This window comes from Callorhinchus milii, unplaced genomic scaffold (genome assembly GCF_018977255.1).
Source record: "Callorhinchus milii isolate IMCB2004 unplaced genomic scaffold, IMCB_Cmil_1.0 Scaffold1, whole genome shotgun sequence".
NCBI lineage: Eukaryota > Metazoa > Chordata > Chondrichthyes > Chimaeriformes > Callorhinchidae > Callorhinchus > Callorhinchus milii.
The window spans coordinates 24872098-24896810 of record NW_024704742.1 but is presented as its reverse complement, the minus strand read 5'-3'; the positions used below and the strand labels follow the sequence as shown (position 1 = coordinate 24896810).

The following is a 24713-nucleotide window of genomic DNA, read 5'->3' as shown; positions in this document are numbered from 1 at the left end:
ACAGTTTTCACAGGCCAGTTAGCAGAGCTTTACTGTGAGTTCTAAGAGTTAGTGTAACAATAGGTGGAGAAAACGTTTGACCTTACAAAATATTATCAATTAAAAGAATAGAGACTGTAAGGAGTTGCCAGCACAGATTTATTGGAAGGAAGGAACTAAAGTAGTGGCCAGTGACTACAATTTACTTGGATTTTCGAAGAACATTTCATAAAATTATAATTATTCTTGAATTTGATCTATCCCTACAATATAAAATGTCTCAGAATGCTTCATAGGTAATTGCTGTTGACTGTAATTACATCTTATCTGAAGGACGGCACCTCCAACAATGCAGCACACCCCAAGCACTGGATTGCAGTGTCAACTTACACTATGTGACTCCACAGGTCCCAATATGGGGCTTGAGCCCACAATCTTCTGACGCAGAAGCAAGTGTGTTACCAACTGAGCCAGGCTGACTGTGCAGCACAAGGGCAGTGATGTTTACTGTGTTCACCTACAAAATCGGACATCGCTACTGTTCACAGTATACCGTGTGAAGCACATTGAGACATCCTTCTGATGTGAAAGGTGCTGTACCAAATTCAAGAATTATTATGATTATACAGTAAACTCTGGATAACTTGACCCTGGATTAACTTATCACTATTACTAAATTATCATGTTATTAATATACCGACCTCTTACCACATAAACTATTAATAATATTTTGCCCACATAATATACAGACAATTCACTTTACAGTATATTCTGTGAAGCGCATTGAGACGTCTTGAAGATGTGATAAGGCGCTATATCAAATGCAAGAATTAGTATTATTAATAAGGGAATCACTTCACTTTTCACTTGCTTAACACATAACTCGTTTCATTTGCAGAAATTCTTGAAAGTATTTCAATGTAAAATTAAGCAGTCCTTTGAACAAGATGGCAGCACCCACGTTAACATCATTGGATTGCAGAGACTGGTGGTCAATCGAAGGGCTGTGCCATGACCTCCCCTCCTATCCTATGACTGGTGCGGATGTTTGGCGGAGGTTGGGCGTGCATACTCAGATGCAATGTCTGAGGCGAGCGGATGCTGGCTCAGAAAGACAGAGATCGCGGATCAATGGCTAACTTGTCACATCAGATAACTCGTCACTGGATCTTTTACCCTTTGTGTGCCGAGTTATCCAGAGTTTACTGTATATTGTAAGCAACTGTGGCAGCCAATTTGCGAACAGCAATGTTCCATAAACAGTGATGGAGTGAATGACATTTGGAGATTGGGAGAAACTTCCTTCTGTTTTCAAGCAGTGCTGTGGGATCTTTAATATCCACCTGAACCGGCAGACAGGACCTCAGTTTAATGAATCATCTGAAGGACAATACCTCGAACAATGCAGCACAATCCCTGCACTGCATTGGAGTGTCGGCCTAGACAATGAGTTCAAAATCCTGAACTATGCCTTGAACCCACAATCTTACAACTCGGAAGTGAGAGTCCTACGAGCTGAACCAGGCCGACACACAATGAGAAAATACCCTGTCTTTTCAAACAGAGTCAAATTCTCCATCTGAGACTTTTAAACAATGTTAAAGAGCATTGAATTAATGGCAAATTCTAGGATAGACTGAAAATTAGCTTAGTGGCTGGAAGATAAGAGTGATAATAAATGGAAAAAGTTTTCTGCAATTCTGTTTTCTCTTGTAAAAGTTCTGCCTGTTGCTCATTGCATTTTAATCAGTTTAAGGAATCTCAATCCAACTTCAACTTTGCTTTAAACCATTGGTTGTAGCGTCTGTAGGTCAAAAATTCCAACCAGTCTCAGCCTGTAGGACCACTTTCTTTTTAATTTTAAGAACGCACAGATTTGTGGAACATATTAAATTCATTCTTGATTTGAAAACTTACTTCCAAATTCAAAATTAATTTAAGACTTTTCCATAATTCTACATGATCTGAAATGCTGAGGCAATATTGTATTACAGGCTGAGATGAGGTGCGATTTCTCATTGCCTGCTATTAGGACTGCCAAATGCAACTTTTGAAAATAAACATCGACGAGCTTGCCCTCTGATTCTTTTTCTGGCATCTATGTAGCTTTCCAGAGATTTACTCTCTTTTCCATTGTATTCTTTCTCTAATAATAAAGATCTCTCACCTCTCATCACATATCCTATCCATTCTTTTAGTGATTGTAGGCATTCACTACACTTTACAGTAAATCCTCCAGACATGAAAGATGCCATATCAAATGCAAGGATTATTATCATTCCACTCACCATTCATCAACTTCTTTTAGTTTTTAGACTATCTGTCTGTAGCTGTTACAGCAAATACATCAGCTTTGGTTTGAACATTACAATTGAAGACGCGGTGAAAATTTCATTCTGAGATCGGAGGAACAACAACGACAACTTGCACTTATATAGCGCCCTCCATGCAGTCTAGCATCTCAGAGCACTTGAAGTACATTCCATGTGGGAACTGCTGCAAGGATTTTATCTAACAGTCAAGGGCATATAATCTTCACTCCTCTTCCAATACAGGGTGAACAACCACAACAACTTGCATTTACACACAGGTTTACTATTCGCTCACGGAAATAGTGTGTTGGTACCTTGGTTCTGAATTTACCCCCCTTCAAATGCAGGCCGTGTCCTCTGGCTTTACTATTCTGGACTAGTTGAAACAGCCTGTCATGATCTATTTTGTCAAGTCCTTCAGAATCTTAAAGACAGCAATCATGTCTCCTTTCAATCTTCTGTTTTCCAGGGTGAACATGCCCAATTTACTTAGTCGCTCCTCATAGTCCAGTCCCTCCATTCCCTCAATCATTTGTTTGTTCACGCCAGAATTATCACTGTTTGGATTGTATTGGTGATGAGGCTTGTACATGTGGAATCCTGTAGCTCAGTGGTTAGAACACTCACCACGGGTTTGATTCCCGGCAGGATGAAATGCTGGGCAAGTTTCCTTACTCCACGTGTCTCTGTTTACCTTGCAGTAAGTAGGAACCCGGTTGTTCGTCGATTGGCAGATTGCTTTTCCGGGGATAATAATTCCTTTGAAAAAAATAATAATAATAAATTGGTCACCGCATTTCACTCACAAAATATACAGTCAATTCACTTTATAGTATATTCTGTGAAGTCTCGAAGACATGATAAGGCGCAATATCAAATGCAAAGATTATTATTATTATATAGTGTCGCTCCCATAGGGTAGCGTATCACAGCTGAAAACCTGGGTGGGGACACAAAATCTAAAACGATTGAACAAGGTTCCTTTATTTTATTTTACCATAAGCTCGATCTCTGCGCAACAACAATATAAACAACATTCAAATGGGCTATCACATGAACTAAGTGCTGCAATTGTGCAACAGCTTTTAGGAGAGATTCAAGGCTGTGGACCTTTGAAGTTTTAACAAAACTGCAGGAAAGTCAGAAACATGAGCGTTGATTTGTACAAGAGCTGACAGGTAAATGATTGACAAGGTTTCTGTCGACTGCGTAAACAGTATACTCACACACACTCACTGAGCCTGATCCTGTTGTTCTTCACTTTTGAAGGTAGAAAGAGAGAAGCGGCATTTCTTCAAGTCTTGGCTGCATAGTTAAAGAGATGAGAGCAGCAAAAGTCCTCGGTTTATTTGTGTGCTTCACACTGATACATTCGGTAGGTCCTTTTTTCTTTTTTGGGGGATTTCTGTTCTGGACAGCAGTTATACTGAGAGCCTTGACTCACTGTGAAGACCAAGGGATAAGAATTTTATATCCCAAGGGTAGACCGACATTATTACTCTTGAGTAGCAAATCATGAGCAAATTATGAACAGCATCAATGAAGGACATACTTCGCACATCACTGATCTTCACAATGCCTGTCATTACTGTGATGTATCATCTACTAATCTTGTAAAGAATGAGGCAGAGTTTATCAAGAGGCGAGAAAAGATGGATGCCGTGCTGTGCTATAATTGCATTAGGGTTTGCACCTGTGCAGCTAAGAGGCATTTCTTTGTGGGAAAAGGGAATTATTTACAGTTGTGTGTTTGGGTTGAGGATGTAACTGCTTAAATAGAGTGACATAGAGTGATGGCGGCGTAGAAACAGGCCATTTGGCCCAACTAGTCCAGGCCTGTCTTTATACTCCACATGAACTTTCCCCTCTCCTATTCCCCTCACTATACCCCTTCCTTCTCTTCTCCCTCATGAATGGTAAATTTTTCTCTTTATGCAAATTGTTTCGATTATTTATTTTGAATGATAGAAATGAATGCTTCAATTCATCACTTTTGTTTGTTACAGAGGTGATAAACCTGCTGCAGTTCAGTAAAGACCGAATATGGAATTATATATTTGATGCGCAGTGTTATTCTTGCAAAGGCAACTTTACAACAACAACAACAAAATTACATTTGTATAGGGCCTTTCACATTGGGAGGATATCCCAAGGCACTGGACAGACAGAGTTTCAGACCCGAGCTGGGGGTCGGGATTGGGGAGGGTGGAGGGCAAGCAGGGAGATCGAAAGCACAGTCGAAGAGGAGGGACTTGGGATGGGTCTTGATGGAGGCAACAACAACAACAACAAGGTTCCATTTATAGAGTGCCTTTCACATTGGGAGGAAGTCCCAAGGCGCTGTACAGTTGGGTCAGGACCCGAGCAAGGGGGAAATGGTCAGGGTGAGGGGAGGGAAGGGAGGGAGCGAGGAGGGGGTAGAGAGTCCAGAGGGGAGCTGAAGGCACGGTCAAAGAGAAAGGTCTTGAGACCGGCCTTGAAGGAGGAAAGGGAGGAAGCGGCGAAGGCAATGGGGGATAGAGTTCCAGAGCCTCGGGGCTGAGAGGCTGAAGGCCCAGCCACCGATGGTAGGGCGGTTGGGGCGGGGGATATGGAGCAGACCGGAGCCAGAGGAACGGAGGGTACGGGCAGGTAGGTAGGGGGATAGTTGGTCGGAGAGGTAGGAGGGAGCGAGGCCGTGAATGGCCTTGTAGGTGAGGATGAGGATCTTGAATTTGATCCTCTGGGGGATGGGGAGCCAGTGGAGGCGATCGAGGGTGGGAGTGATGTGGTCCCGATGCCTGGTGCGGGACAGCACACGAGCTGCAGAGTTCTGAATGACCTGCAGCTTGTGGAGGGAGGTGCCGGGAAGGCCGGCGAGGAGAGAGTTCGCATAGTCCAGCCTTCAGGTGATAAAGGCGTGGATCAGAGTTTCAGCAGCGTGAGGGGTGAGGTAGTGCCGTAATCTGGCGATGTTTCGGAGATGATGGAAGGCAGTGCCAGTTGTGGCATGGATATGAGGAAGAAAGGACAGCTCAGGGTCGAACAGAACCCCAAGGTTCCTGACCGGCTTTGAGAGGTGGAGAGTGCAGCCTTGGATGCTGATGCTGTCAGCGCCTGAGGTGCGGAGGCGCTGACGCGAACCAATCAGGAGGGCCTCAGTTTTACGCACGTTGAGCTGAAGAAAGTTGTCTCTCGTCCAGGACTCGATGTCGGACAGGCAGCTGTCAGGACATCGGTGGTCGTGGAGTTGAGGGTAGAGGAGGAAAGGTAGAGTTGGGTGTCATCCGCATACATGTGGAAGTTAACCCCATGTCTGCGGAAAATGTCACCAAGGGGGAGCATGTAGTGGGTGAAGAGAAGGGGACCGAGGAGAGCCTTGAGGGACACCGCATGAGTCAGGCAAGAGAGGGGGAGAGGCAGAGGGACTGTGGGATGGAGTTCCAGAGGGTGGGACAGAGAGGCAGAAGGCCTGCCCGCCAATGGTGGAGCGAGCGAGGGGGATGTGAAGCAAGCCAGAACCGGCTGAGCGGAGGGAGCGAGCAGGATAGTAAGGGGTTAGGAGGTCGCAGAAGTAGGGGGGAGCAATACTATGGAGGGCTTTTTGAAAGTGAGTGCCAGAATCTTGAACTGTATCCTCTGTGTGATGGGAAGCCAGTGGATTTGGGCAAGGATGGGGATAGTAGGGTCATGGAGCCTGGAGCGAGAGAGGACATGGGATGCAGAGTTCTGGATGATCTGCAGCCTATGGAGGGAGGAGTTGTGAGGCCGACAAGCAATGATTTTGCATAGTCAAGCCTCAATGTAATGAATGCGTGTATGAGGGTTTCGGTGTCCTGCGGTGTGAGACAGTGGCGGAGCCGGGCCATGTTGCGGGGGTGGGGGAAGATAGAGCGGGTCATGGCACAGATGTGGGGTAGAAAGAATAGTTGAGGGTCAAACAAGCCGCCAAAGTTCTAGACTGGCTTAGCAAGGTGGAGTGTGTAACCATGGATGGTGATGCTGTCAGCGCCTGAGGAGTGGAGGTGCTGACGGGAGCCAATCAGGAGAACCTCGGTTTTGTTGATGTTCAACTGAAGAAAATTATCTCTCATCCAGGACTTGATGTCTGACAGACATTCTGTCAGGACAAACAGTGGTCCTGGAGTCAAGGGTGGAGACAGAGAGATATAGTTGCATGTCATCCGTATACATGTGGAAGTTGATCCCATGCCTGCGGATGATGTCACCAAGAGGGAACATATAGATATTGAAAAGGAGGGGACCAAGGACAGGGCCCTGAGGAACACCGCACAAGACGGTGCAGAGGCTAGAGGAGAAACTGTTTGTGGAGATGAAGTGGAGGTGGTGTGAGAGGTATGATCTGAACCAATCAAGGACAGAGCCGTGAAGGTTGAGGTGAGAGGAGAGGCAGTGGATGAGGATAGAGTGCTCGACGGTATCAAAGGCAGCAGAGTGGTCAAGTAGGACAAGAAGGAGCCCTGGTCACAAATGGACAGAGTGTCATTTGTCACTTTGACCAGGGCTGTTTCTGTGCTGTGGGCGGCACAGAAGCCCGATTGGAAGGGTTTGTGAAGGGAGTGGCAGCAGAAGAAGAGCGACCTGGGAAGCAACAACTTGTTCTAGAACCTCAGACAGGTCCTGGAACGATACCTTACTTATCATGATGTTGTCTCTCAGTCAGAGTCAGAGGTGATGCTTCGAGGACCTCGTTCTTCAGAAACCAGAGATCGCAGCAGATCTACACTGGGATGCTCAGATGAGAGTGACTGGCCCACATGTGATGATCAGGCCTGGGTAGGTGACATTGAGATCTCAGTTTGTATTGAATGAATGACTCTGAGTTGAGTTGAGTGCTTTGGGATATGTCCAATACCTGGGAACTTCTCCTGACACAAACAATGCTATATAAATGCAATTTGTTGTTGCTTTTGTTATTGTGTTTGGATCCCCAGACATCATACCCAGACTCTGTTCAGATTGAAGCTTGAATACTGCATACTGGTCTGGTCACCGCAACATAATAGGGCTGCCCAAGCCCTAGAGGCAGTGCAGAGGAGAGCAACAAGGATGATTCCCAGTGTTAGACGAATGTACTATATGAGCAATGATTAGACAAGCTAGCACTTTTTCGTTGTGAGAGAAGATGACGCAGAGGGAACCTCTTAAGGATATATAAAACTTTAAATGGGATTGGAAAGTAAATAGATACAATGCAAAATTACATTTGTTTAGTGCCCAAGGGCGGGAGAGAGGTGACGGGAACGTGAGATGGAGTTCCAGAGGGTGGGGACAGAGAGGCTGAAGGCCCGACTGCTGATGGTGGGGGGGGGCCGGGCAGTAGACATGGAGCTTGTGAGTGGAGAGAGCGGGCAGGTTAATAAGGGGTCAGCAGATCACACAGGTAGAAGGGGGCAAGGCCACGGAGGGCCTTGAAGGTGAGGACGAGGATTTTGAATTCTATCCTCTGAGGGGTGGGGAGCCAGTGGAGCCGGGCGAGGCTGGGGTGATGGGTTCACAGAGCCTGGTTCGGGAGAGGAGACGAGCTGCAGAGTTCTGGATGATCTGAAGCTTGTGCAGGAAAAGAGTTGGTAGCAGAGTCAGGAGAGTGCGGGGCGGAGCCGAGACCCAGCTGCGGGTATAAAGCCCAACCAGGTGAGGAACTACTCAGTCGGGAGTGGAGTCTGGAGAGCTCAGAGGGGGGTAAGTGAGGGAAGGGGGCGACATTCACAAAGTGACGTTGGCGTGACGTCACGATTAAAAAAAAACCAACAACAACAACAATGGCCTGGCAGCCCCTGGCACTGCCATCCTGGCCATGACCACACAGCCTGCGGGCTGGTGCCATCCCGCTGATCGTTCGCTCCCGGTCTCTGCGTGCGCGTTTTGGCTGCCGCCCTGACCCGAGCCTCCCCCTCCATTCTAATGTCTCTCCTACCGCCCCCCACTCTAAATGTCTCTCCTCTCACCCCCCTCTATGTCTCTCCTCCCACCCCCCTCTATGTCTCTCCTCCCACCCCCCTCTATGTCTCTCCTCCCACCCCCCTCTATCCACTACTCCGCCTCTGTCCTTCTCTCCTACCGCCCTCCCCACCTTCTCTCTCTCCTCGACCCAATCACCAATTCCCTCTGCTCCAGCCTGGGCATCCGCCGCCGGGCCCATCGTGGCTCCCGGCACTGGCTGTCCCAGAGCAGCAACCCCATGTGTCCCATCATTCACTCCCTCCACTCAAACCGCCTCCTTAAAGCAAACCTGACCTCCCCCTCCCTCATACGTACCCTCCCCAACTATCCACTCGCACCACTCTCCACAACCATCTCTCCCGTACACCCCAAAATCCTCTCTGCATCACTCTCACCTCCCTCTCCTTCCTCCGCTCCCTCCAGCAAATCCACCTGCATTTCCCTCCAAAATGTCCGTTCCCTCTCAAATAAAGCCCTCACCATCCACGACATCATCCTGGACGAGCACTTTGATATTCTTGGGCTCACCGAAACCTGGCTTTCCCCCAATGACCCTGTCCCCCTAGTGGAAGCCTCCCCTCCAGGCTACACCTTGCACCACATCCCCCATCCAAACCAACGTGGCGGCAGGGTGGCGTTCATTTCCAAAGCCTCCCTTGGTCTTATCCCCTACTCCTCTGGCTGCTTCCCCTCCTTCGAGTACCTCACCCTCTTCCATCCCTTTCTTCAAAATCCTCCTGTCTACCACCACCCTAAGCCCCCCAGCTCTTTCCACACAGATATCTCTAATCTCCTCTCTGCTCCGAGCGCCTACTCATAATGGGCGATTTCAACCTCCACCTAAACTCCCCCTGCACCACTTCTGCTGACTTCACTGCCTACCTCTCCTCCCTAAACCTCACCCTTCATATAAATTCACCCACCCACAACCGTGGTCATGCACTTGACCTCGTTATCACCCATGGTCTTGACATTTCCAACCTCAGCATAGTGGACAAGGCCATCTTGGACCAATTCCTCATCTCCTTCTCCTTTCACATCCTTTTCTCCTCCACCAAGCCCTCAACCATCCACTACCGCCCTTGGAAAAGGCTACCACCTGAGACCCTCATGAAGGCCCTCTCATCATCAAACATCTTATCCCTCTGGCCCTCCACCCGCGGAGATCTTGAAGCAGCCATCCAGCTGCTCCATGATCGCCTCTCCTCCACCTTCAACTCCCTTGTCCCCCTGAAATCCAGGACCTTCTCCAAAACCACACGATCCTCCTAATACAACAACCATTTCCGCCGCCAAAAAACCCAAACCTGGCTGCTCGAGCACAGATGGCGGAAAACTGGCCTGGCAGTTCACCGCCAACGGTGGCTCGAGCATTGCCACAGCTACTGCCGTTCTTTGACATGCGCAAAAACGGCCTTCTACTCCAACATCATCTTGGAGGCTAAACACAACCCTAAAATCCTTTTTTCCACCACCCACTACCTCCTCCGTGCCCCACCTCAGGCCTCCTCAATTTTCATATCAAATGCCAAGTGTGAGGAGGTCATGGACTTCTTCTCTTCTAAAATACTTAACATCTGCCAGGCAGCCTCATCCACCTGCCTCTTGTCACCCACTATCATGCCCTCTCTGTCCCCCTCACCCTCCCCATCATCTGCTCCTACCACCACCCCCATCCTACATTCCTTCCTCCCCATCTCTCCCTCCTCCCTCTCACCTACCATCACCTGCTGCCTCGACCTCCTCCCCACCAACTTGCTGGCCACCCAGCTCGTCCTCCTCTGCCCACTGCTGGCTAACATAATCAACCAGTCTCTCTCCTCCAGATCAGTCCCTGCCCCCCTCAAAACTGCTGTCATCAAACTCCTCCTCAAAAAACCTTCCCTAGATCCCTCAAACCCCAGCCACTAACGCCCTATTTCTAACCTGCCCTTCCTCATAAAAGTCCTAGAATTCGTTGTTGCCAATCAATTTCACGCACACCTCTCCTCCCACTCCTTCTTCGAACCCCTCCAGTCTGGTTTCCACCCTGCCCACAGTACAGAAACTGCGCTTGTGAAAGTCTCAAACGACATCCTCTCTATCTGTGACCAGGGCTCCCTCTGCTTCCTTGTCCTCCTGGACCTCTCCGCCGCGTTCGACACAGTCAATCACGCCATCTTCCTCCACCACATTTCCTCCGTCATCCACTTCAGTGGGACCGCACTCGCCTGGTTCGAGCCCTACCTCACAAACTGACAGCAGTACATCTTCACAAACGGCTTCTCCTCCCGCTCTCACCCGATTACCTGCGGGGTACCCCAAGGATCCATCCTTGGCCCCCCTCCTCTTTCTGATCTACATGCTCCCTCTTGGGGATGTCATCCGCAAACATGGGGTACATTTCCATATGTATGCAGATGACACCCAACTCTATATTTCCACCTTTCTTTGTGACCCCCAGTCCCCTGATGTTCTGTCAGCCTGCCTGGAAGACCTCAGGGGCTGGATGAGCGCAAATTTCCTTCAGCTGAATGTTGACAAGATAGAAGCCATACTCTTTGGCTCTCGTCAACCTCTAACATCTCACGGCTCTCACCTCCTCTACCTACCCGACCTCCCCTTAAAACTCTCCAAACCCGTACGCAACCTCGGCTTCAGTTCGACCCCCAATTATCCTTCTTCCCCCACACCCGGTCCCTCACCAGCACTGCTTTCTTCCACCTCCGAAGCATCACCCATTTCCGACAATACCTCTCTCCGAAAGCCATTGAAACCCTGGTTCATGCTTTTGTCACCTCTCAGCTGGACTATTCAAATGCCTTTCTCACCAGCCTCCCCTCCACTACCATCCACAAAATCCAGATTATTCAAAACTCTGCCGCCTGCATTCTCACCCGCAACAAACTCCACTCCCTGATTACCCCAGTCCTTGCCAGACTGCACTGGCTGCCTGTCCCAGAGAGGATCGACTTCAAGATCCTCAACCTTGTCTTCAAATCTCTCCACTCCTCTGCATCCTCCAACCTCTCTGACATTCTCTCTCCTCAAAACAGTGCCCGTTGCCTTCGTTCCTCCAGTTCTGGCCTCCTCCTTGTCCCCCGAGTCCTCCACTCCACCCTCGGCGGCCGTACCTTCAGCCACTATCCCCCAAGGCTCTGGAACCCCCTTCCTCACTCCCTTCATCTCGCTCCCTCTCTTCCTATTTTCAGGTCACTGCTGAAGACCTTTCTTTTCAACTGCTTCTTTGGTCACCTTCCTCCCCCTCCCCCTGGCTCAGTCCTGGGATCCGTTACTGTGAAGCGCTCTGAGACGCTGTCCGGCGTGGAGGGCACTATATAAATCCAAGTTGTTGTTGTTATTATTGGTAAGGCTGACAAGCAGGGAATTGATGTGGTCGAGCCTAGATCAATACTTTAGGATGTATCATGGCAATAGAACAAGAGGACATATGCTTAGAGTTGTAAAGGGCAATTTCAGGACAGATACCAGGAAGGTTTTCTTTACCCAGTGAGTAATCAACACATGTAACAAATAGGTAGAGTAGGATGGTAGAGGCCAGGACACTAAACTCATTTAAAAAAAGAGTTTGATGCTGTGAAGTGGGAATGATTTGGAGGAATGAGATCAGATGGGGGAAAGGACCTCCTTCTTCCAAACCAATTTTGTCAGTATGTGATCTTGAATGACACAGTGTGAAGACGTTGTATTTAAATCTGAATTACTTGGGACAGGGTCCGAAATGCCCATCCGGATGCCGAATCCAAGGGCTGATGGACCATGAGGATCGCAAAACAGATGACAGAGTAAGGAAGATCCGACAGATGTTGGACGACTACTCGAAAACATACGAATCTACCCATATGAGCGTCACCCAAGCAACCAGAAGAATCAGGGAAACTCTGAACGAAGTGGGAGGTGAGAGCCTCCTCTGCTGCCGTCCATTTCATAACGTTGTTTGAATGAGAAACGTTTCTAATTGAATTCTTGTCTTTCTCTGCGCCTTTAGACTCTGGTACTACCTACTATAAGCTGGTGGATTCACTCAATTCCCGACTTGCCAGCTTGCAGGACAGACTCAATCACCAAACCACCAAAATACAGCTTCTGAAAGAAAGTATATTCCAACAATTCGAAGAAATTATCCGACTGGAGGTAAATAAATGTTTTCCTTATTTTGAAATTGCAGTGCTGTGTTTTTTCAGGCAGATAGCACTGTGTTAGCCTTATGAATCTAGATTTCTATAATAACTATAGTTTTTGTTACAATGAATCAATTACAGATGAAATTATGAGTATGAATTATTTAAATGAGAATGTTTTTAAATATTTTACAATATTCTTCACATTTATTCAGAATGTTTTCACAAAACCTTAACATGGTAAGTTTGGAGACAGTGCTTGTTTAATTAACATTCCTGCCACTATTGCTGCATCTTTATGTTAGGGTTAGGGTTATCTGGGTTACTAGTGATATGTGGGTTGCATTTCATTATTATTATTATCATTATATTATTATCATTATAATAATAATACTTGGATTTGAAATAGCCCCTTATCACGTCATTGAGACATCTCAAAGCGCTTCACAGTATATACTGTAAAGTGAGTTGAGTGTATATTTTGTTGGCAAAACATGGCAGCTAAATGCACACAACAGTGAACCACAAGCAGTCAGGGATTCAGTGATCAATTTTATCAGGGGGTGTTGGCTTCAACACCAGGATAAATTATTTCTGAATAGTACCATGGGATTTTTAATGTCCACCGTAAGTACTTCAAATGCTTATTATCATTATTAATATTATATAATTCTTGCAGTTGATACAGGGCCTTTCACATCAGGAGGACATCTTAAAGAGCTTTACAAGATTTACTATAAAGTGACTGAAATTTATAGGTGAATGAAATAGGTTATTGCCTTTCATAAAAAAGTAATCCTGGGGCTTAGTTTGCAGAAGCAGTAATTGTGACTTCCATTTGCCCTCAATTTACAATTTTCACAAAACAGCGATTCACAATTTCCAAAAGGTGACAAAATATAATTTAAAAAACCTTTATAAAAAACAAGCAAACTGCACAATTCAATTTAACTGCAGTCATGAGGGAATACAATAAATAATCAGCTGTTCTATAGACAGTGCTCATCAAAGTCACAAATGACCAGGGTCTCTCTGCCGCCTTGTCCCCTGGACCTCTCCACTGCTTCTACTCCTTTGACACAATAAATTTTAGGAGTCTTGTAGCTCAGTAGTTAGAGCACTCGCCTCACAACCGAGAGATCTGGGTTTGATTCCCATCAGGCCGACACCTTGGACAAGTTTCCTTACTCCACACGCCTGATAATAAACCTCCAAAAAAAACAATAATAAAAAATTGGGTTAGTTCAATCCACGACTGTTTGTGGGACACTGCTGTGCGCAATTGGCTGCCGCTTTTCACCCACAAATATACAGTCAATTCACTTTACAGTCTATTCTGTGAAGCGCTTTGAGACGTCTAGAAGACATGAAAAAGCGCTATATCAAATGCAAGGATTATTATTATCATGCTATCCTTCTCCACCGCCTCTCCTATAACATCAGCCTATGTCAGCCTGGCTTGGTTGGTAGCACTCTGGCTTGGAGGCTTTGAGTAAGAGGCTTGTGGGTTAGGAGTTTGAAGTCACGTAGTCTAGGCTGACATTCTAAAACATACCTAGGGCTGCGCTGGGTTGTTGAAGGTGTCATCCTTTGGAGGTGCTATTAAACCAAGATCCTGTACTTTTCAGTTGGATCTTAAAAATCCCGTGGCACTATTTGGAAAACAGTAGGGAGTTTCTCCTGGTATCCTGGTTGACAATCCCTCAAATAAAATTGGTCATACACTCCATGGTTGTTTATGGGATATTACTGTGCACAAATTTGCCTACTAAAAGCAAGATACAGTCATCACAGATTATAGTAAATCCTAGGAAGCGCTTTGAGACATCCTATCCATATGAAAGACACTGTAGAAATGTAAAGGTTATTATTTAATTTCATCTGTTTAATTTTATTAAAATTAATAAAAATTACGATTTAAAATTAAAAATGGTGAAATGTTAGGCAAGTTTCCTTGCTCCACATGCCTCTGTTTATCTAGCAGCAAGTAGGAACCTGGTTGTTAGTCAATTGGTGGATCTCTTTTCTGGGGCTAGTAATCCATCCAAAAAACAAATAAATAATAATAATTTGGTCACTCAATCCACGACTGTTTGTGGAACACTGCTGTGAGCAATTGGCTGCCGCATTTCACCCACAATATTCACTTTACAATATATTCAGCAAAGCACTTTGAGACATCTCGAAGACATGATTAGGCGCTATGTCAAATGCAAGGATTATTATTATTAATTTTATTTAAAACGCTGCATTTCTGCAATATTTTGGATGCCAACTAACTGGCAGGATAAGAAAAACAGTTTTATTTGAATGAAATGCGAAATACTAAAGATGCTGGAACACTCAGCATGTCAGGGCAGCATCTATGGAGAAAAGAAAGTGCGTCAATGTTTCGGGTCCACCACCCTGTTCTAAAAAAGGGTCGTGGACCCGAAATGTTGACTCACTATCCTTTCCACATAGATACTGCCTGACCTGCTGAGTGTTCCCAGCGACTTATGTTTTTGTTTTCAATGTTATTTGAACGTTCAGAATAATATATAATATATTATTTTTGCTAGATTGACATTGACATCAAGATACAAGCTTGCAAAGGATCTTGTGTCAAGTCCTTTGTCTACGACATCAACAAGGAAAATGATGCCCGTGTTGAAAAAGTCCTCAGGTCAATGAGCATCAAGAGACTGGAGAAGATTGAATATAAGAAGCCACTGCACAGTCTCAAAATGACTTCTACCAAGACAGCTGATGTGGTCACTGGCTTTAAATCTGAACTGGATTTGGATCATGGATATTCTGAATTCTGGAAAGAAATACATACTAATGTAATTACCCTCGAAGATTATTTCCAACCTACAAGTTCTTATCTAGATTTCAGCTATTTTGAAAGCTCACTCTCACCTCTCATGCCTGCAGCTATTACTACTGCATCTTCTGACAGAATTAGCACAGGGGATGGCAACATATCCTCACCTGAGGATGGAATAAGTATTACAGAGAGGGTCTCTGCACCCTTATCCCTTGGCGAAGTGAGTATTATTGCAGAAGAACTACATTTGGCAGAGGGGGCAAACAAAATTGGCTCCTCTTATGGTTCTCACACTAAAACATTTGGCATTATGGCTGAATCTAAGACAAAGCAAGGTTACATAAAAGACAATGACACCAGAACTGTCCCTGACCTGTCACTCCCTGATCCACAAGCAACAGATCCTAAGGAAGCAGTGGGATGGTCAAAGCTAGAGATGAAGGGGTCAAGTGCTAGTTCAACTCATGTGAAAATCAACAGCTCTGATAGTGTCACTGAATATATCAATTTAACGGATATTGATGACTCTGGCAGAATTGACAATATAAAACCCACTTTCCCCACAGCCAACACCGGGGTGACAGACTCCAAAGGGAGTGTATCTCACACAGAGGCTTTCAGCAGCAGCCGATGGTTCACCAAAACAGACGATTCTAAAGGACTCCCAAATATTTTGAAATCTCTTCATTCTTCTTCAGACCCAGTGTTACCGCTTCGGGATGAAATTGGACAAGATTTTCCTGATATATTTGCTCACAGCACTAAGGTGCAGAAGGCTGATGGGTACATTGGAAAAGGTAAGCTGATGACGTGTGTTCCAAGTTTTTGTATGTGTGTCAGGCTGGCTCAGTGGGAAGCACTCTCGTGGCTGAGTCAGAAGATTGTGGGTTCAAGCTCCATATCGGCACCTTGTACTCACACAGTCTCAGCTGACACTCCAGTACAGTGCTGATGTTGCACTGCACATTGTTGGAGGTGCTGCCCGAATGAGATGTTAAACCGTGGTCCTATTCAAGTGGACATTAAAGATCCTTGGCACTATTTGAAATGAGAAGGGAGTTTCTCCCAGTGTCCTCGCCAACAATTCCCCCAAATAAACAATATCCCACAGTGGCAAAAGTTAAACAGGAATCCTTGCATTTGACACAGCGCCTTATCATGTCATTAAGATGTCTCAAAGCACTCACAGAATATATTATAACGTGTAGTTTATGGGTGAAAAGTGGAAGCCAATTGCTAACTGGAGTGTCCCACAAACACTCGTGAATTGAGCGACCAATTTTTTTTTCCATTTTCATTTCTTTCATTTTTTTCCATTCCATTTCTTTTCAGATTGTAGTGATATCATCCAGAAACATACATCTGGTGGTGAAGATGGTTTGTTTACAATCAAGCCCAATGGCTCAGCTGCTACTATCACAGCTTACTGCGATCAGAGCACTGGTCTCGGTGGCTGGATCCTAATCCAGCAGCGAATGGGTGGATCAGTCCACTTCAACCGATCCTGGGATGAGTATAAGAATGGATTTGGTAGCATCGATGATCAAGGCCATGGAGATGTCTGGCTGGGAAATGACAATCTGCACTTACTCACGCAAGAGGAAAGCCTCCTTCGCATAGAGCTGGAGGACTGGTCAGGCCACATGGTATTTGCTCATTATATTGTAAGCATAGGTTGTGAATCAGAGGACTACATGCTGAAACTCTCTGATTATTCAGGTGATGCTGGAGATGCATTAATAGCAGGGCTTCCAGAGTATGGTAACCATACATCCCACTCTTACATGAAGTTTAGCACCTACGACAGAGATCACGATAGATGGGAGGAGAGTTGTGCAGAGATATATGGAGGGGGTTGGTGGTACAATAGCTGTCAGGCAGCTAATCTGAATGGAATTTACTACACGGGTGGGCAGTATGATCCTCGCAATAACATGCCTTACGAAATAGAAAATGGAATGGTGTGGATTCCTTTCAGAGGTAATGACTACTCTCTCAAAGTTGTCAGGATGAAAATTCGACGAATTGCTACTAACTAGGCTAGGAGCTGTTCTTGTCGAGGAATTTTGTTAACAACGTCTCCTTTTTTTTATTGTTGTATTAAAAAATAAGTCAATTTCTCCTGTAATTTCTTGGTGCTTCAGCAAAGTACTGGATGACCCGGACTAATGCTGAATAAATCGCTGATCATTACATATCAACTACCAGCCACCCAGCAGAGGGGATGTTTATGCCCCCACTTCACATTCAATGCAGTCAAGAATATACTCTCCACTCCAGATAACTCCAGATAACATTATAACTAATATAGCTAATTCAATATTATCCTGATCCAAGTGTAGCAATTCGAGTTACTGTGGGCAATGACTTCCATTGTGTCTCTACAAAATTCTCCAGGGATATAAAATAACAACAACAACAACAGCAAGAACAACAAATTACATTATATTAGGATGTCCCAAGGCGCTGGACATTGAAGGATTTGCACCCAAGCTGAGGGTTGGAGCCAAGAGGGTCAAGGGCAATGGGGGTGGAGGTGGGAAGATAACCAAAGACACGGTTGAAGAGGAAAAACAGCCCATAATTCCCACATTGATTTTATTCCGTCAATAAGAGATTTAAACTGTAGGTGAACTTATAGACAGAGATGGAAGACCATCTCCTCGCTCAACCAGCCTCCAGTCCCCGATTGTTGTCTCAGAATAAAGTGGGAATGACAACTTTCCTATTATCTACAGCAGGAGCACTCAGCATGGGTAGCTAAGTATTTTTTTTGGTCAGCTGGGTGTCTGACACACATGGAAACCCATCACCATGCTCAAAGAATACAAACCGAACTGAAAATTCCATGCATTCTGCCTACATGTGAAAATCCCAGAGATAGATTATTAGAATGATTTGTATATTCTCTCCTTGGAGAAACACATCTTGCTTACCTTATTCCAGAAAGTATTAAGCACAGGTTGGAAGAGCCAAGGCTTGGGGACCCCGGAGTGTGCGTTGGGGTACTGCTGGTGTTCAACTACCTAAAACGGGATAGTTTGCCATTGATATCCCTGTCCGGCAAGCTTCCCCACTGCTTGTCCAGTTAGGACCTCCCTACCCATTAGGGCTTTGGCTTGCACGATTAACCGGAGCTAAGTGGGATGATTCTCTGCCCCCGGTGACTGGTCTGCCCTTCCAAATCCTGCCGATGAGCCAGGCTGGCTGTGCTCTCATCAGCAGTGTCCTGGAATACTGCAAATCCACCTGGTTCAGGAACTGGACTACCACAGAGGGCTGGCTCAATTCCAACATTCCAAAAAGACCCCGCTTACCTCTCCCCTTCTAAGGTAAGACAGTACAAAGAGGCTAAGTACAAAGAGATACACTTTGCAGAGAGTTAAAGAAGTGTAACAATGAGGTATCGAATAATAGGGTCAATATTATAACAACAACTTGCAATTATATAGTATTCTCCACGCAGGGTAATGTCTCAGAATGCTTAATATTACATTGAGTTTGCTAACAATATTATGATCAAATGTTCATTAGAGGTTAGAGGCTTGATTAGAAGTTATTTATAAAACTTGATTGTCTGTGTAACTAATGCTGTGTAGAATGAGTCCTTCTCCATCATCGTTTACATCGCGGGGCCTGAGATATTTCTTTGCCCTGGGGTTGCTAGAGGATGTGCTGGTTACTTCCAGTAGATCCAGTTCTGTGGAGTCGGAGAGTACGAGGTCCTCACTAGTGAAGCTTTTCATGCCGAGAAAGTTATGGCATGGTTGGCTGGACAGAGAGCCCTGGCAGAGCAAGCCCATCAACCCCTCTTGTGCCATCACATGACAGCCAATCACACCAGTGCATGGAATTCACCGAGGAAAAAAGTGACTGTTTTGTCTCAGATGGTGTGACTGGGGAACCCATCGACAGCGTGATGCCAGACAAGCAGCTTGATTGAAGCAGGATCTTTACCTGAACTTCGGTGTTGATGGAAGAGCTAACCTCCAGTGGTAGTGAGGGTGGGTGGGGGAAGAGGGCTGAGGTCCACATGATCAAGGATACTACTGAGCAGTGACTCCACATTCTATACTGTTCATCTACCAAGTGACTTTTCATGAACTCACTACCTCCTCACTACCTTCTTGCTGCCTGCTGCTGTGCCCAACTCAGAGGAAGGTTTTCTGACTGTGCAAACCTCGATAAATGTTTACGGACTTGACACGCGTTCATGGGACGATGTTAACCTGCTGGAATTTACAATGATATGTGCGATGGTGCTATTTTTGGTTTTGTCCAAGATTCTGTGTGTACGTCTGACCAACAATCCCAAAATGCAAACAAAAATGCCTTCATTTGTGAAAGCCTAATGGTTTGGGTGATGCCAATAAAATATGTAAAGGGCCCTTGTGAACTATTGTGCATATTTGCTGTACCTCTATACTGGGTAATGTGCTACCACCCATTTATATTTCCACAGCCATAGAGCTAGACACTTCAGGCCAGCAATTTCACTGTGCCTTCGAACATATGAGAATTTAAAATTTCTGATCAAGCAGAATTGTGGAAAATTCTTAAATTCAGTACAATTTTGGAAACCATTTGTTTCCCTGTAATATTGAGGGGAAAAAAGCATCCAAATTAAGAGAGAATTTAAGAATTTTCGCATGATCTTTAATTTTAAGGCAAAATGTTCTCGCAGGCTAAAACTGGATGGAATTTTGGGCCCATCATTATGTAACCAGTGTTTTTGAATATGTTTATTGTCTTTCGATTTTTTAAATGCTTAATCTGTTGCTTACTGTTTAATGTATAATAATACACTGTTGGTATGTTAGTGATAGCCACTGCAGGGCATCACTCACCTTAAGAGTACATAAATATAATAACTTTACTTACAGACTTGTTATAAAAGCACATTGTATTGCACAAAACGTTGCTGATTTTTTTTTACTAGGGGTAGTAGCCTGCAGAAGGATGGTATAGGACAGAAAAAATCATCCCAAAATACAATGCCTGTCATCAGTTCCACAAACCATCTGCTAGGTACTGAAGTCCTTTGTGCAGTGTGAATCATTGTGTTGTATCAAGTGGGCGAGGCTTGCAGAATGTAAGAACACTATTAAATCTGTTCGCCTATGGCACGGTGTTTCCACCTGTGGCTATTGATAGCCAGACTTGAGAAACATCCGCGGGACGCATAAGCAATATTTTTGTGTTTCCCTTCCAGAAGCATAATAATAATCCTTGCATTTGATATAGCGCCTTATCATGTCGTCGAGACGTCTCAAAGTGCTTCACAGAATATATTGTAAAGTGAATTGACTGTGTATTTTGTGAGTGAAACGCAGCAGCCAATTGCATATAATCAGTGTCCCACAAACAGTCTTGGATTGAGTGACCAAATTATTATTATTTTAAAATTTTTTTTGAAGGGATTATTTATCTTGCTTATTTATTGTGCTCATTCTTTCAGCTGATAACACAGCATTCTCAACTGCACACAATGATATATTCTATGGTTCTAAGTAGCATGTGGACTGATAAAATGACTAACAATAAAATAAAATGATTCTGGGAACTAAATTGATTTCTGGTTAATGTGGCTCAATTAAAAAAAATCCTGTGTCTAATTCAGATCAGAAGTTAAGATTTCACATCAGTTCATCAGGAAGTGAACAATATGAATTTCAGTACAATTTACTCAGCTTTGTTGTGGATTTAATTTAAAGCATTTGTTTGACCAGTATCATTTTTATCACCAAAATAATAAAGAATTCATTAATCGTTAAAAACTAAATGCTTCAGTTATTTCGCTTTTCCTTCCTTTATTCATTCCTTTGTAACATAAACCACAAGAATCATATAGAAATCCTATGTTTTAAATTGTGTAACTGTATTGTTTAATTTAACTATACTTTGGTTACAATGCAAACTTTAAATAGGCAATGTAAAAATTCATACAAATTTTAAAACAATAATACAAGATAACTGCCTTTGTGTGTCTCTCTGTATCTATATGTGTCTGTGTGTGTCTCTGTATTCTTCTCTCTCTGGCTGTCTGTGTGTGTTTCTATATTTGTCTCTCTCTATCTCTGTGTCTCTCTGTATCTGTGTGTTTTTCTGTGTGTGTTTCTCCGTCCGCATGTGTCTCTGTATCTGTGTCTCTCTGTGTCTCCGGATCGCTCTTTCTCAGTTCGTGGCTGGATTAAATCATCCCCTGGGATAAATAATAATCCTTGAATTTGGTATAGCGTCATTTATGTTGGGAGGACATCACAAAGTGTTGCACAAGATATGCTGTAAAGTTCAGCAACTGTGCGCATAGTGGGCGCACGCGGCAGCCATTTTGACCACAACAATATCCTACAAACAGTCATGAATAATAATTCCAAGTTGAAAATATGGAAGCACATCCGGTAACGGGAATTACATCACACTAATTCGTGTGAGGGAGCTCCGCTCCGACACCATTTACATTCAGAATCGAGTTCCCACGGATTGGGGTGAAGCATTTCCAATTATTGGAAAGAGCCCCTATTTGCAACTTGGAGTTGTTATGAAGGACTCCTGAGAAGAAACATTACAAATTTGACCCTGCTATCTTCTCCCTTGTTTCAAGGCCACTTCTCCTGAGCCATCCATTGAACTTTGTTACCTTGTTTTTAAATCACGAATGGTCAGTGTCCAGTCTAATTATCTCTGGTGCTTCCAAGCCCTCAGCAAATATTTGTGGCTGTTTATAATCACAGAATGGTGATCAGCAAACAAACAGAGAGCAGGGTCAGTGCAAAAACAACTCCATGGCTTTGATCAGTTGTTTCACCACTATTTTCCCAGAAATCTATTACCTGACTGACCGTCAACTGTTCAGATCCGTGCTATTGCTGTCTGGGACGCTACCTGCGTGAGGGGTGCTATATAAATTTAAGTTGTTGTTGCTAGGGAGCAACCATCTGATTAGCCCGAACATATATAAGTTGAACAATTATACTGTACACACCACACCGTGATTGAAGTTGGCGGACGCAAAATACACACAAATGCATCACTTTACATTATATCTCAATGATGTGAATGTTGCTGCTACTGTTATTCATCCAGTTTGAGACACTATTTGTGTAGACCTGTCTGGAAATTTCTAAACTGGAAACTACATGCCTAAATTCTATTTTTCCAAATAGAAAAACATTTTTTCTCACTTTTCTCTGCGTCTTAAGATTTGGGGATATTAATAACTGCAATTTTTGAAGCATTTTCCGTGCAGAGAACTGACCTGAATTCATCCTTCCAGCAGTAAATGTGCTGTTTGAGACAATTATCTGACACATCTTACAGCTTTTGTATTTTTTCAATGTCATTGAATGATAAGTCAATGTTGTATATTAATGTGTCCAAGTGTTAAACACAATAAATCCTATTTGTAATAAAAATAAGATTCCTTGCATTTGGTATAGCGCTTTATCACATCATTGAGAAATCTCAAAGCGCTTCACAGAATATAATGTAAAGTGAATTGATTGTATAAATAGTGGGCGAAAGGCATCTTTGCAAATGGGATTTGATGGATTAACGCCGATCTTGGAAATATCAAAAACTATCTCATTTATGATATTCAAGAGAGTAATTAATAATTATGTTTGAGACAGTACCTACACCTGTATTCACAGGTTTGCTGCTTCCTGGCAAGCTAAATGGTTAATTGTATTTATTTGAAAGGCCATGAAGTACAAAAAGAAAGGTCCATAGAGGATATTCACTGTTGAGTTGCCCTCCAACCTTTATCCTCACTTTGCCAATGGTCAATAATCACAATTAGACATTAATGACTATCTCAAATGAGATGCTCCTTCAGAGAGCTGGCGCAAGCATAATAATAATCCTTGCATTTGATATAACGCCTTATCACATCTTCAAGACGTCTCAAAGTGCTTTACAGAATATACTGTAAAGTGTATTGACTCTACACTTTGTGGGCGAAACGCAGCAGTCAATTCCGCACAGCAGTGTCCCATAAGCAGTCATGGATTGAGTGTTTGCTTTTTTCTGTCTCTGTGCTACTACTTTCATGCCCAGCTGTAAAAACAGAGGATATTCAGCAAGACTGAGTTACATCTAATAAATGTTCTTGATATCTCAAGGTAAAATTCACTGAACTTTCAATGTTTGTGCTGCATTGGTCAATGACTGATAGCGAGCTTCTTAAGGCTTCCGACCTACACAGTTACTTTCAAGAAAAATTTAGAGAAAGAAATTTTGATCTAAATTATTTTTGCACAGCTTGCTGGGAAATAGTGATCTAAAAACATCAGCAAACCTGTGTGTACAGGTTGAAAAGTGCAACCTCAAACTTAATTTGCTTCCAAGTAAGATACAACCATTATATAATAACCCTTGCAATTGATATAGACCCTTATATTGTTGAAACGTCTCAAAGCGCTTCGCAGGATTTTACTGTAAAGTGTATTGCCTTGCATACTTACAGGCAGAGGTGAAAGTAAACTGAAAAATGAAACAAGTCAGAACAATGTATTGTTATTAATATATTATCTATTATATATCTATTAATATCGAGAGCTGTGATAAAGAGGTCTTAAGGTTCTTGAGTTATTTTAATGCTTTTTACTGTTTTTAAAAAAAACACTATGACTTTTTAGGTTTAGATTTTGTGGTGCTGTTTCAAACTAGTCTGTATGGGAAAGTCAAATATGGTGAAATGGTGAGGCAATTGTTGTGGAAAAACACTGACTGGGGAGTGGCTGCAAGTGGGTTCATGCTGGCTGCTCACCTCACTGTGATTTCCCATCTCAAACCAAGCTATCAGAAGATCTTACAGAACAAAATCTATATGCCTCTTTGCAGGGCGAAGGAAACATCAAAAGAGACTTCCGAGCCTGAAATGCTGCTTAGCCGTTTTAAGAACTGCAAAGAAACGTTTTTTCAATTTAAAACTGAACTGATAACCTGCTGTGTCAGTCGTGAGAATGCTATCAACAACAACAACAACAAGATTACATTTGTATAGCGCCTTTCACGTCGGGAGGACGTCCCAAGGCACTGGACAGAGTACAGCATTTCAGACCAGAGCTGGGGTTGGGGGGGTTAAGGGAGGGGAGGGGAAGGAGGGTGGCCGATGGCATGGTCGAAGAGGAGGGTCTTAAGGTGGGACTTGAAGGAGGCTAAGGAGGGGCCGAGGTGGAGTGATTGGTGGATGGAATTCCAGAAGTTGGGGCAGAGTGGCTGAAGGCTCTCCCGCCAATGGTGGGGCAGGTGGGTGGGGGACATGGAGCAGGCCGGAGCCGGCTGAGCGGAGGGAGCGGGCAGATTGGTAGCGAGTTTGGAGGTCGCAGAGGTAGGGTGGGGCGAGACCATAGAGGGCTTTGTAGGTGAGGACCAGGATCTTGAACTGGATCCTCTGAAGGATAGGGAGCAATGGAGTCGGGCAAGAGTGGGGGAGATGGGGTCATGGAGTTTGGTGCGGGAGAGGACACAGGCTGCAGAGTTCTGGATTAGCTGCAGCCTGTGGAGGGAGGAGTTGGGAAGGCCGACAAGCAGGACGTTTGCATA

General features: G+C 44.3%; 1 protein-coding gene across 2 annotated transcripts; it reads left to right on the top strand.

Annotated features, from left to right (window-relative positions):
* Positions 1-3449: 3449 nt before the first annotated feature.
* LOC103189382 (fibrinogen alpha chain) lies at positions 3450-17617 on the top strand. Of its 2 annotated transcripts, XM_042337669.1 has the most exons (7): positions 3450-3469; positions 3561-3666; positions 6951-7067; positions 11948-12131; positions 12223-12368; positions 14917-15961; positions 16497-17617. In XM_042337669.1, exons 2-7 carry the CDS (start codon positions 3613-3615, stop codon positions 17201-17203), a joined length of 2253 nt encoding a protein of 750 aa, XP_042193603.1. In that variant the 5' UTR covers positions 3450-3469; positions 3561-3612; the 3' UTR covers positions 17204-17617. The 2 variants fall into 2 exon arrangements, with proteins under 2 accessions (XP_042193603.1, XP_007907944.1); XM_007909753.2 differs by lacking the exon at positions 3450-3469 and having other exon boundaries at positions 3531-3666.
* Positions 17618-24713: the final 7096 nt, after the last annotated feature.